The 14,408-nt window shown below is 47.7% G+C and overlaps 1 protein-coding gene across 2 annotated transcripts in view; it reads right to left on the reverse strand.

Annotated features, from left to right (window-relative positions):
- Positions 1–14,408, reverse strand: part of LOC105564496 (transcription factor Sox-11-A-like) — a 42,498-nt gene that overhangs the window by 24,267 nt on the left and 3,823 nt on the right. Inside the window, exon 1 of one of the 2 annotated variants that reach the window (XM_012016907.1) lies at positions 3,473–4,359. The exons of the other annotated variant lie outside the window; for it this stretch is intronic. Within the exon in view, the coding sequence (XP_011872297.1) occupies positions 3,473–3,583 (111 nt within the window). The 5' untranslated portion in view covers positions 3,584–4,359. Of the gene's footprint in view, positions 1–3,472; positions 4,360–14,408 lie in introns of those variants that run through there. 2 annotated transcript variants of the gene reach the window in all.

The raw sequence follows: 14,408 nt of genomic DNA on the forward strand, positions 1-14,408 counted from the left end.
TCGTGGTGCAACCGTTGAATTACAGCCTCTCGAAACGATCGCGGGCACGGCGCGGGCTCGGCGCGGAGTGGCCGGAGTCGTGCGTGCGAAATCAAAAATCACGACGATGACGCGATCGATCGATTATTCCGCGCCGCGAACGGATACCCGTGTAACCCGTGGCCGCGCACCGGGGAATGTTATTTCCCCGGAGCGATACAAAATACATAACCGCGCGGAGGACTACCTGGACGGGCCGAGCTCTAGAATTAGAGACCTGAGTCATTAAAGTCCCGAAGGATAATTGACTGGTCTCTCCAAGGAGATTCGAGACCGGGGGACCTACTGAGAAAAATGTCGGTGTATCGACCAGAGCTCCGAGTAATTACGCGTACGAGGGAGGAATATCCGGTTCTCGTGTATCGGGACACGGCAAAAGCGGGGAGCCCGAGGTCTGGAAATATCTACGAATTTTCACGCGAGCCATATGGCAGCCCTGTGGGTCGCCCGCGAGGAAAGGCGGCGCGCGCGCGCGCGCACACACGTGCACGCCGGAAACGCATGGGTTTTAAAAGCAAGGGCGTTTTAGCGCTGCATGGGTCCACGGCAGGCCGTGCCCCGCGCCCGAGCACCTTTCTTTGAAATTTTTCGAAACCGTCTCCTCGCGCCGACCCTTCGGGCAAAATTTCCCGAAGAGGCTTAAGCTAATCCGATCAACGTTCCAGCGGTAAAAAAAAGGGAAGAGGAAAAACAAAATTGAAAATCCACTTTCCAATTTTACACACCGCGCGCCCTTCGTATTCTTCCCGACGTCCGTGATAATACTTGTTATTTACGCCAGCCGCGAATTCCCCGATATTTTTGATACTACACGTATATATATGCTAAACGTCCCCCCGTTTCGGTAGCAAAGGACAGGAGGATAAATAACGCTTCTATATTTAGAAAACGACTGGTTTCTCTCGGTCAAAGACACTGCCGCGAAAAGACTTCGCCGATCGATACGTAAGCACGAAAAAGAAAACCGGCACTGTTTATGACATCTCGGCGGGGGTGGGGGGGGGGGGGGGGGAGAGACGGGTCTCGCAAACATCGGGCAGGTGTTATATTTTCGTCTAACGAGTTATCTCAATGTACTATCGCGTTCCATCGGGGAGGTCTCTTAGTCCTAGTCTACAATAGATGATTTAAGCCCTAAGCTTTAAGAAATTGGCCAATCACGGTCAAGTATGAGTAGAATGCGCGACTGTGATTAGTCAATTTCTTAAGGCTTAGGGCTTAAATCTCTATTGTAGACTGGGACTTAAGGCCAATGTCCACGATACTAGAATTTGGTCCAAGTTCTTGGATTGAAAAATTTGTAACCAATCAATTTGTAGCTTCTACGGAAAAGCGGCAATTTTATTGGCTATACGTTTCTCGGACCAAGGACTTGGACCAAGTTTTAGCATCGTGGACATTGGGCTTTAGACCGAGTCGATTATTGCGCCGAATCGTTAGGCGGTGAGATCGAGCTGACCGGCGGGACTTTGCCTTTACGGTTGTTCCACTTTAAAGTAACGTCTGCCGCTCGTTTCTTCGCCCAACCAGGCGTCTCTATCGTCGTTTTCCTCCGAGAACACAGATTGCCGACGTCGAAATCGAATAACTTCTTCGGCTCGATATTTCGCCTTTTTTTTTAAATAACTAACAGTCAACGGGGACTAATCCCGGACTCTCCGAGGCGAACTCTCGTCGCTGTTAGAGCAGCTTGACGCACGTGTAATAGAAATCGCGAAAGGACGCTTTCAATTACGCACGCGGGGAGAAAAGCACGGGAAATCGGCCGGCGATTTCGTTGCGCGCGGCGTTTCGAGAAATCATCGCGCCCGTCGTTTCCAACTGTGTAACTAACGCGATCGTCCGTCGTAAATTCATAAAAGTCGCGTCGATGAATACGAATGAGAATACGCCGTGAAGCAATAAATTTCGTTAATACTGGAGATTTATGCACTTCGCCACGTGCGCCGATAAAAATGTAGTTTACGGCCCACTTTGAGGCGCGCGCGCTCCTACGGGCGTTGTTATTAACGACGTATTGCGCGAGGCGTCGTTTTGCGCTATTTTCGCGCCCGGCTCGAAACTTTGTTCCGCCGGGACCGCGGGGAAAGCGTTCGCCGGGACATTAATCCGGCTTAAGGAAGGCCTTCGATGCATCCGCGCGGCAATATTCGGCGGTAAATCTGTGACGAGGCTAAACAGCGCTTTACCTGCGCCGCTTTCAAAATACACGGCTTGACCCTCGTCACGCGCAGTCCGGGAGTCCTGGGCTAGTATCCGGCTGGATATACACGCGCTCTTTTTTTTTTGCCCCTTGATTACCAGGTATTATTAAAAGGTTTCTACGAGAGAGAGAGAGAGAGAGAGAAAGGAAGTCGCAGGTAAATACGGCCGAACTTGAGCCCGAAAACTCGGCGGACTCGACAAAATTCTGTCGTAGGTACCGAATAATCTATCAGTCGCTGCTCACCGAACGTGAATCGACTTAATAACCGGCTCGCGGCGCGTTCGAGTGCAAGCCGAGCTCTTGTCTAACGAAGCCAGCGCGGTTTTCACCTCGGCGTTCGTAAACGATGCGGTACGCGATCGCCGTGACGTCAGGTCTTGCGCCACCGTATCATTCGGCTACGCCGAATATCGGCGGCGCGATCTCGGTTCGCGCGGCGCTGCGGATTATTTCGTGCCGGAGAGTTTGCCCTTCCGTGAGGCCCGCCATTCGACGTCTCGGGACTCGCAGCCAGTTTGAAAGAAAAACCCTTGAAATTCTCACGGCCAAATGCAGGTAGGGAATCGTAAAAATGAAGGGTGGTAGAAATAACACAGTCAATCCTCGCGTGTTTCCCAAACAGACGGGACATAGAATGTCACACGGTAGAGTCTCCGCACGAATGCGCCAGGGAGAGTCCCCGAAAGTCGATCTATCTACCGTGCCTTGGAAAAATTTCTGAACGAGTTTGGGATTCCCGAGAAGGAAAGTGTCTCCCGGCGCAGGACTTTCCGAGGGCTCGACTTCCCCCGGCGTGCTCTTCTCAGATTAACAGCAGTGCAGTGAAAAATTCCCCGAGAAGTGACCTTTTCAGCGCAGGCCCGCGAAATTTTTAAAGAGGATGTAAGACTCGACTACGAGAGACTTTTCTAACATGCCCCCTCGAATTTCAACGCAGACTTGGGACGCAATTTCGGCGGCACGTATTGAAACAGGTTCCCCGTTACCGGGCTCGATCCAATTCTTTTTCACTCTACGTTTAAAGTGAAAACTGCGAGCAAGGACGTGTCGACACAGGCTTTTTCTCAACGGACAAACGTGGAGAATGTGCCGCAAAACAATTGCTCGTAAAGCAACGGCGAGTTCCCCGCGGGGAAATACACCGCGTCTGACCGAGATCAGAGTTTCGGGGAAAATGCGTCGAGGTTTTTTCCTCCGCGCGCGACGGAAATCTCGGGGTCTAATTACCTGCGTGGCATCCGAATACGGCGTGGGAGAATCCTTATTCACAAGCATTGATCCGAATCTGATGGGTGCCCCCGAGGTGCTCGGGGGGCTCTCCTGCTGCGTGGGCAACATTTTCGGGCCGCTTCCGAAGCAACTCCACGTTCCACTCCGAGGGGCAACACTTCACTTCAATTGAACCACGACGCCAAGTCGGCGGACTCGCATATCACAATCCCGCGCTGCTCCGCTGCGGCGGGAAGGGAGGGCTGCTAATTTTCTCGTCGCTTCACCCCTCTCGCTACTCCCGCAGCGATCGGTCACTTGGATCGCGGACGGCTCGGCTCACCGAATTCGCGCACCTTCGCGTTACGTCGCAGCGGGTCCGACGATCTCGGGGGGGGGAAAAAAATGACCAAAGTACGTAAACACCGTAGTCTCCTCTCTGTCTCTCTCCCCCGTGAACGCGACTCGACTGTGGACCGCGTCGGGCGGGCGCGCGCGCGCGCTATCCAACGCGCGTTCGCTTATCCCTCCGATCGGCACTGCGTGGGAGACACCTCCTGCACCTTACGCCGCCGCGATACGGCTTGTCCGACGACGACGACGACGACTCCTGCGGCCGCGCGTACGTTTCGCAGCCACGTGCTCGCCGGGCGAGCGACGGGAAAGCGCGGCGTCGATCGCCGATCCTTCCTGCGCCCGAGTGGACTCCCCCTTTCGTTTTTTTTTTTTCCCCTCCGATCGTAAGCCTCTGGGTCCTCCCCGGTGTCCGGATATCGGCGACGTGCACGCGCGGCTCCAAGACCTTGGCGAACGTGTTACAGGCTACTACTCTCACGCGTCGCTCGTCGATCACGAACTGACATCCTCGCCCGCTCCGAAGAGGGGAAACACCTTGATCCTCGCTCCACGAGCGCTCATGAGCTACTGCATCGTGCGCTCGGCCAGCCGGAGTCTATTCTATAGCTCAGCGCTCAGCTGTGAGTTAACCCCCACTCCCCGCGGCCGCGCCGAGCGGACCAATCCGCGTCTGGCGATCCCCCCTCCCCCGCCTCGACCCTCCTCGTCCGCTGCATCTCTCGTTCGCCCGCTCGCGCTCACTCCGCCGCGCTACGCCGAGCCGCGCGCACGCATACGCGTGAGCGCGCGCGTCGTCGCCCGCCTTTGCCTGTCTATCCTCAAACCCAATCGCTAATCAGCCACTGTCAGTGTCAAACACGGTCGCACAGCTCCCCCTCTTTCCACCTCCCGTCCGTCACGCGTTGCACTGTTATTTTCTTCTCGTTGGACCCCGAGATTTTATAACGGGAGAAGCGTGTTATGGTGATTATCTTATTACGAGATCGGTAGCGGACGGCGGATTCGAGTATACGTGTAATTACGTTAAATATGATTAGATTGCGATCGCGCGAGACGCGGGCGGGAATGAGTTTGCGAGAGTCGCGGCGAGAGACCGTTGCCGCGCGGGTCAGAGCGGAAGGGCCGAAGGGTCCGAGCGTCCGCGGACAGAAAATGAAATCCGCACCCTCCTCGTGTACGTTCGGCTCGAGGCTCGAGCGTTAGATAAGATAAGGCGACGACGCTCCGGGAGGGCGAGGGGGGGCACGGATGAAAGCGAGTGACCTGATAGTCGATGTCCTTGCAGCCTCCCGCGATTAGTTTAATCCTGACGCGACCGCGAGAGTATCGCGTTATACCGGTTTTCGACGCTCGGATGCAGCGCCCGCGGGGGCGTAAAAACATGCGAAATTAAGAGATTACGATCGGCGCGCGGCGTGCACTCTCTCATATGACGGGCTTTTGAATGCGTCCTTACGTACGGCAGATAATATATCTTGGAAGGGAGGCGTGTGTACGCCGCGGAGGAGAAATTTGAATCGTAAAACCGTTAATTTAACCTCCGCGGCGTCGAGGCGACCTCCGCGAGCTAACGTCTACGGGAACGCGTCGCGTTCCTGCGCGAATCAATTCCCTTTTCGAGAGCCCCCGCAGTTTTATCGGCCCGAGAAATCGATCATCGGAAAAAGCGAGCGAATGAATAAATGTATTGAGCGTAAAAATTTTTCGAGCAAAACCCGCAAGGTGATCAAGTTTTAATAATTTCACGGCTCGCGAGATCGCGCGCGGATAAAACTGTCGTATAAATGCCAAGTAATTTGCAATCTTTTTCCTTTTCTAACTGGGGGGGAAATTATGCAGCTCGCCTCTTTAAAGGGGACCGTTCGGCGCGCGGTGAGATCGCCGCGGTATTTATTAAATGAGCGGTATCTGTTGCACTGGCCGTCGCGCGGATTTCTTATCGTTGTTTACGCACATTGTTTACTTTACGTAGTGCGCATCCGAGCGATCGTGGGACCGTAAAAATGATTCCTTCCTGCTCCGCGTCGCGTATTAAAGTGCACGGTTACGGCGTCGTAAAGGAAAAAATGGCGAGTGTGGTAGACTCTTTACGCGTAAACAGGTTTAGTGCCAGTCAGCCCCGGGGTACTCTTGTTTCCTTGAACATAATGTTCGACGCGCCGCGCCGCGCCGCGTCTGGGGGAGTTGCATAATACAGTATTCGAATCACATTTTCCATTCTCATAGAAATCCTCTGGTGCCGCATTAGCCTGGCCAGACGCTCCCTCTCTCCGGGGGACACTTTTTCGGCGATTTCACGGGAAAAGCGGCAATCGAGGCCACTCGCCTATTCAAATCAAAATGCGACAATGATATGTAAAATTATTTCATCCGTGCGTTATGCACGTGTTCTATAGAAATGATAATATCACGGAAGCCTTTATGTCCAGAGGCAGCTGGAATCTCGCAATAACTCGGTTTCCCGAAAGAATTTAAGTCCATTCCTAACCCCGGTTGCGCACACATACACCGGTCCGCGGACCGCGAGAGAAAATAAGCTGTGCAAAATTTCGCGGCGGTAGATGAAATGTGTTTCTTTCGTGATACTGGACTTTCTTTAATGGCATTCGTAAAAGTTCTTAAAAGCGTTTCTCAGTCCCATTAATCTCGCCCCACGCTTATCCGGCTATCATCGAGAGGCAACAAGTGTTCGGCGTCCTGTAAACAAGATAGATACGCGTTATTGAAATCGGCAGCCGAGTTCGCGATACCAATTTGCATTCTAATTTCGCGTGAATCGGGATTATCGAGTGCTTCTCTCGGGGCTCGATTCCGCGATTTGCACGACGGTCACCGGCTCCTCGATCGCGCCGCCTTTCATAGGAGTCGACATTTTTTTCCCGGTAAATGCCCCGATCTATAAATGCAGTACGGCAAACTGCGCGACGTGTGTGTACGTGTGTGTGTGTGTGTGTGTCAGCGTGTGTGCGACCCGCTCGCCGGTCGTTTCGCCTACGATATATTTTTAGTAGCCACGCCAGCACGGGACGGGACGATTCTGCCGCACACGCGAGCGAGAGACGAACGGCCGGGCCGTCGGAATTCTTTATTTTGTGCAAACACGTCAAGAGAGGCGCACGCTGAAAGTCATACAAATATAAACCATATATACTGCGGGCCTAACGAAACTCTTTCGGCGAAAACGCGCGGCGGATGCGACGAGCGGCGTCTGCCACCGCCGTCTTTCACGCTTGCGAGCCCGAGACGCCGCTCGCGACGAGGAAGCCTTGCGCAACGCGATCGGCCCGTGAACCGGAGTTCCCATGCTATCAAATAAAACCGCATCCTCCGACGCGACGTTTCAGAAATGACGATTCCCTCCGCTTCCAGTCTTCGGCTCGGCGCGTTTCTTTTTCACGGTCGGGACACGGGCCGGATCTCTTAATTTTTGGCAGAGCGACAAGCCGTTTACGCTCGCGAATACGTCGTTCTCACCTGACCAGAGAGACAGAGACAGAGAGAGAGAGAGAGAGAGAGAGAGAGAGAGAGAGAGAGAGAGAGAGAGAGAGAGAGAGAGAGAGGGGGGGTTTCTTTTTTCCTTTTATTTTACGTCACTGCCAAGGTTGAACCCTTGAATATAGGTCAGTTCAGCGAAATAGGCCATTTCTGCGAAACGAGCGTTATTATTTTCAAGAACACTAAACCGTCGAGCGTTTTTTCTTTTTTTTTTCAGGAATTGACTAGTCTATCAGTCTCTACGAGCTGAAAAGTAAGACGTTTATAACACTTGGACGCCAACGAAATGAGTGCGATATTGCGCAACCTCCCGTTACCTCTCGTCCGTCCGTAGAAAATTTATCATGTGTTTTCTTTTTTTGTCTTTTTCATTTCAATGCGCGAGGCACAAGTTTTCCAAGCGAAGGTGCCCGCCGTGCGACGCTTACGTATCTTACCGTCAGTAGAAGATGGACCCGCGGAGGATCAATGGAGGATCAATACTCCTTCTGCGCGTCGGTTTCCCGGAATCGCACGGTTTACCGGCGGACAGGTAACGAGACCCGGGATCTCGCCCGGGAGCGGATCGGGGCGATCGGGGAGAATGGCGGAGACGTCTAGGATTCGGCGGCACCGTTCGTATTTCAAGAGCCAGCATAAAAGCGATATAGGTCGGCGGTGGCGGCGGTGCTGGCGGGGTTTCGATCCACCCAAGGCCCCGAACGTTAAAGGTCCCCGCCGAATTGAGGCGAAGCAAAAAGGAAACGGTCTCACCGGGCTCTCTCTCTCTCTCTCTCTCTCCCTCCCTCCCTCCCGCTCTCTCTCCTTGCTAACGGAAAAAAGTATCGTCCGGCCCGATGGGTGCGGTCTCGTCGCCGCTTTAACCGGATGCTAACTGCAACTTGAGAATACTAAACGCCGATGTTGGACGCCGCGCCGATGTGTGTTTACGAGAAGTGCACCGCGATACTATACGCCGCTGCAGTTGAGCCTCGCCTCCTTAACGCGATAATCGTCCGCTAGAAAAATATCTCATTACCGGCATCGTTACCGATGTCCCGCGTGTGCCTCTCAGCCCCGCCGCGACTCGCGAAGAACGCACCGTACGGTTTTGCCAAGCGCGTAGATGACGTATCGGGGAATCTGGGCCTCGATTGTGATTAAAAGGCGATACAAATGATACCGAAAGATTCGCTCGACTTTTACGTTTCCCAAAATATTTGTGTCAACAGGGACATAGGAACTCGTGGTATTTGAAGAATGTGTCAAGTCACGGTACATATTCCTACCGGATTACGAGAGCCAATCAGAGTTTATCTGAGTCACTGAGTCACCTGATTTAAAACACTACATCTTTATGGTTATTGTAGGAAATCCACATAGGTAAAAGGCTTTAGAGTATTACTAATCTAGCTCTTACACTGAGGAACAAAAGCCGGAATGTTCAGGAACAAATGTTACTTGTGATATTTTCTTCGATGTCTATTGGTTATAAACAAATGTGGCTGTAACGACAGAATATACATTTCTATATATCGAATTTTTCTAATTACTTGTTAAAACAAGTTTTATTTAATTCCTGCTCAGAAAATAAAACCTGTGGCAAATTTATGTTTTTCATAGCAATATTATATTTAGTCACAATAAGATTAATCTTTATAGATATATGACATTTATTTCCGGAGATTAAATTTATGTGTTACAATAGAAGCAAATGGTAATTTCGTTGGATCAAAATTTACTTCTAGTTCAATCACGTTGCATCGTGCAATGTGGCAGACAAGTGATAAAGGACGCCGCAACGGTTCGCTGTCCTTCTGCACCTGATTTGCCGTATTAAGTGTGCAGTGTGCATATGTTAAGTGCACTGAGAAAAATGCTTTGATTGTGTCAATAATACATGTATGATAGAATGTATTTTGGCTAAACCAAACAGAACTTCTAGTTAGTGCGATAGGGCTCGATATTTCATAACCAGAAGTTTATCAGACTTCACTACACATCTGGTGAATCCTAAAGGAATTCTAACTCGTTCATTTTCTAACAGACGACTGGTTGAATCTACCAGATTTCTTTTTTCAGTGTGCGCTTAAATCCATTATAAAAGGGGATCATGTTCAAAAAGTTTTCGATACAATACATTTACAGCGATGCAGAATATAATAAGTAGGTTTACAATAGAATATCTTACTCATAAGATCAAAGTGCCGCGTGCCTTTCAATATACAGACAAAGTTTTACCTTTCCGTGTTATTGACTGAAAATGAGAATGAATATTCACGATCGAGAATATTTATGGTTGGAGTGAATATTAGTTGCTATATTAATTGGAATAAAACAAAATTGTGAGAAGAAGTTATAATTATTTAGGTATATTTAATTTATTTAATGGCCGAAACGTTGTGTTAATCAAGCAAGTTTTCCTGTTGCCAGTGTGGTGTCGGACTATTCACCTTAATAATTAGTTTCAGATTTGCTGGCGGTAGAATATCTTAAATTTGGTTTTAATTTGTTTGTTAGAAATTCATAATTTATAGAAATTTAAAGAAACTTGATATTTGCAATTAAATAACTTGTTTCAAGGAAACAAACAATTTTTTGTAATGAGTGATACTTATTTAAAAAATAAAATAAATAGTTTATCTACTAGAAATACAATTGTATTTCGCCGTTTTCAAATAAGAGATTTACTTTAGTAAAATAAACATCGTATGCCATATGGAAATTTTCAAAAACTTCTCACAATCAGTGTCGGCTAATCACAAGCTTTAAACATTACTTTTAGTTTCCTTCTGGTGCCTTCTCAGATTAGAGCATTTGTTATTGCGTTTTCTTCTTTTTTTTACAAAGATATCGCGTTTTCACTTCGAACCTCTCGCGTAATTTCGATCGCTCGTGGCGTATCAGGAAACATAATTCACCGTCTCGAGAGATACGCGGGCCGATCACGATTTTTCACTGACCCTGTTTAGCGCAATCCTAATCGCTCGTGTAAACGCGTAATAGATTTTCCACTCCGCACGCGCATTAAAAACATTATAAATAGCCGAGCGGGAGAGATAACGCGTAATTCTTTTCGATCGCGCCGCGGCGGGACGCGTGTGTTGAAATCAATCAATGTTAAGCAGGGTCAATAGTCATGCGGTGGTGCGCGATAAGGCTCAAGATCGGGAATTATCTGCGCGCGGTAAATACATTTAATCCCGATAGCTCGCGATGCATCGTCCTCGTCCGATGCAATTCTCCACGCAGGCAGTCGCGGGCGCGCGGCGTTACACAATGTAAGAGCGAGCTTACGCGTGTCGCGCGCCGCGTATTATACGCGCGCATTACCGTAAATTATATTTAATCGTAACAGCGCGGGATTCAATGCAATCGTACCTATAACACGATTACATGTTCCACCGGCAATTAGTTTCCGCTGCTTAATTCATATACCGCCCGCACTTTCGTGATTCATTACCATATCCACTTGGCCCACCCCGAAAGTATGTTTGCGACGTTAAAAAATCACTTCCAGCCGTGCTCTGCGAATTTTACCAGGAAACAATTAATACTTGGATATGCAAATGCATCTGGAAAAAAGTTTATTTGCAATAAAGCAAATTTTCTTTGAATTTTGACCTCGCTAGACTTTTTATTTAATTGCAATGAAATGATTTCTTGACCTTAACCCAGAGTTTTGTTTGATTAAGACTGAAATTTCTAAGAAAATTCATATCTATTTCTTCAAACCTGGCAAATGTTTTAGTAGAAATAAATAAAAATTCAGTAGATTCAAAGGAACATGATTGCAACGTATCTTATTTGTTTAACCTAAGTCAATCTTTTTTCTGGGTGTGGGGTGAAAAATCATTGCTTGGTTACTAGCAATAATTATGATTAATAACGAGTAAGATGAGCGTAGAATGTTAGCTAAAAAGTAAATAGATAAATACTGAAGTAATTTTACGTGATATGAATTGATTCTTAACTTGGATCACATGCACGGTCTGTGAGGCTAATTTAAAACGCGTGTATCGATAGCGAAGCCGATGAAATTGCACGTTTGGATTCTACTGGATTGAGGCGTTTAATTCGTCAGGAAATCTGCCACTGAAATTGACATCAATATAATACCGAGACATCCTGCGTATGATGCAATATCGGTGAAGTATAGCGAAACCGCAGAACGTGACGAATGCGGAGGTTAAAAACCTCGGCGGTGTCCATGAAACGGATAGAAAAGGCGATGCGCCGTGATTTCGACAACGCGAGTGACGCAGCTGATTTCGCGTTCGCACGCGAAAGTACATCCACCTCGATTTTCCACGAAAGCGATTTGGCGCGGGACGGGTTATCATCATTTCGACATCGACGAATGTCTGACTATGATTAATCCGTTAGGATCCGCGACAGAACCCGGTGTCGCGATAACGCCCGTCGATAATACCATCGTTCGATCGGGCATTTGCATCGTATCTTTATGTACGTCATATATCATGAAACGCACCAACGGAAAGAGTTGGATTATTGGTTGGTTGAAAAGAGTCGGACGTACAAATTGAGCGACGTTGAGAAAGCAGGCACGGGGGTCCTGCAAAAACTGGCCGCCTGACTATTTGTCACACGATTGTCAAGCGTACATCAGCGTGTAAAGTAAAACTGGAGTATAGAATAAAAAATGATTACTCTACGTGTTGGCGGGAACACACCTGCGAAGGATAGGTCTGCACGTGAAGAAATAATCCTAATAATTATGCCCGAGCGTTGTATAACGACGATAAACGTGTTTTCTTAAGTATCTATTTTCTTTCTCGTATTGATTTTCCCGCGTAGCAAACACGAGATATGATTTCAAGAAATCTGACATTGGTGCAGATTACGACAATGTGTAATTACGTATCGTTTATATGCCTCTCTGCGGCTGGGCCGTTCCGATAAGATTTTATTCGGACCAGCAGGGATTTGAAAACGACATATGGTCCCACAGTAGTTACCGAGCTTAAAGTCCTAATAAGGTAAGGCCGGTCACCTGTCACCCTCTCCCCGTCCATTCGACCACAGTTGAGAAAAACCTTGTATTCTCGACCGTTCGTTTCCCGAAAAATACGTTAAGTCCCAAGTAAAGTTCCACGCCTTGTTATGGGGACAGCATACACCTAGCTGAGTTAGGTACCTGCGATTCTCGGGTGTCCTACCTGAATCTTTAAAGGACTATTTCTTTTCGCCGAGGATCCAGCCAACCAGATTTAACGAATCCATAACAATGCAGCGTGTCAGATACGAGCTGCACCAAGAGAACGGTGCAACAATACAATGCAGGGTGCAGCCTAAGGACGAAGAAAACTTTTCTATGCACGGGGAAGTGAGGTATACACGGCGCGACATCATGTGCCAAAATTTTCTCTTTAAAATGGCGCAAAGCAGGGTCTCGCATATTGGAAACGATATTTGATATGTTCCATACTGTTTAATGAATAGAATATATAGGAGAGGTTCTGGATCCGCGCGGGCGGGGGTCACGCGGGCCCTGCTCAGCAGCAGTCGCATACAGGTTGAGAACTGGTCAGCGACAGTTGCATTGGGTTTGTTTTCTGTTCCTGCACTGGTGAACTAGTGCAGTAAGCTAGAATGAGAAAAAATAAGCTTGTCTTACTCCAATTTATTGCACTTATAGTTCACTAGTGTAGGAACAGAAAACAAGCCTATTATTACCAGATCGAAAACTGCTCGCGAACAGTTATCGGCTTGTGGATCAAGTCTGTATCTTACACTACACTGAGAAAAAAGGCTTCGAAAATTTATTTGTAGCACCATAATGTTTATCTCACCGAAATAAACATATACCACAAATAAATTTTCAAAGACGTTTTTCTCAGCGTATAGTGAAAATGCTAAAAGTGAATAGCTTTGTTTCTTTCTAACCGTCCCTTTAAAAAGAGATGAAGCCGCTCACTTTTAGCATTTTCACTATATTGTAAGATACAAAATTGACCCCCGGTATGCAAAGCATGTTGCTGAGCACGGACCGCGTGACTTCCCCTCCTTCTGGATTGCCTGGTCCAGAACTCTCCTATATACCCTACTTTAATGAATTTATATCGCTGTAGCCAATGGTATTTTTGACTTTTAAACGCAGATAGTTTATATGTTTTATCTGTATTTTGACGCATGCCATTCTGCAGAAAAAAAACTTACCTTAAAAATATGCATTCTTATTAGAGTTTAGTATAAAAGCAAACCCGAAAGTATTCGACTTGGTTTGAAAGACTCAACATGTGGTCCGCGTATGCTAAGAATATGCGCGTAATCGTAGGGTTAAGATTCTTTGAACCCTTTCAGGGGCACATTTTTGTAGCCAACCAATAATGAAGGTTATTGGGGTGTGTACAAAGTTTCGCGGGAATTCGTTAACTTTTCTCATTTCGGTCCGCCATTTTGTATTTTGCATTTAGCGATCCCAAAAACCTAAAGGTAATTCTTTAGGTTCTTCAGGTTTAGAACCACCTTCTTTAGGTGTTTGGGGTCGCCAATAACGATTCTGGGGTCAGTAATGCAAAATTCAAAATGGCGGATCCAAGATGGCGGACCAAAATGGGAAAAGTTAACGAATTCTCGTGAAACTTTGTACTTGGAGATTTTTGTTGTCGCTGATTACGAATCTAAAGTCAGAATTATAAAATATAGTTTATCTACCGACGGTGAACCCAATGTGTAGGCAATTTTCCGCTAAAGATACAATAGATCCACGATCTGGAATCCACTGTATTGAACGTTATGATTCTGACTTCAAATTCGTAATCAGCGACCCTGAAGATCCTTCCTTACACATTTTTATGAGAATTCTTGAATTTTTGCTATTTTGTCCGCCATCTTGGATCCGTCATTTTGAATTTTGTAATTTCAATCGTAGAGTCGTATTCAACGACCCCAAAAACCCATATACAGGGTGTTATGTAATACTCGCATCAACGCTTATTGTGAGATAGAGTGGACTAGACTAAGTCGAAAAGTCCTCTACCATTTTGCAATTTTCGCAAAAGTCAGCGAGTTATTAATTATTAAAAATCGCTGTTTTAGGCCGGCCCACTGCCCAATTCAAACGTGCGGCGAGATCGATCGATCGTTACAACTCTCTGCG

Source organism: Vollenhovia emeryi, unplaced genomic scaffold, assembly GCF_000949405.1.
Source record: "Vollenhovia emeryi isolate VEMERY1.0 unplaced genomic scaffold, V.emery_V1.0 DF939164.1, whole genome shotgun sequence".
Classification (NCBI taxonomy): Eukaryota; Metazoa; Arthropoda; class Insecta; order Hymenoptera; family Formicidae; genus Vollenhovia; species Vollenhovia emeryi.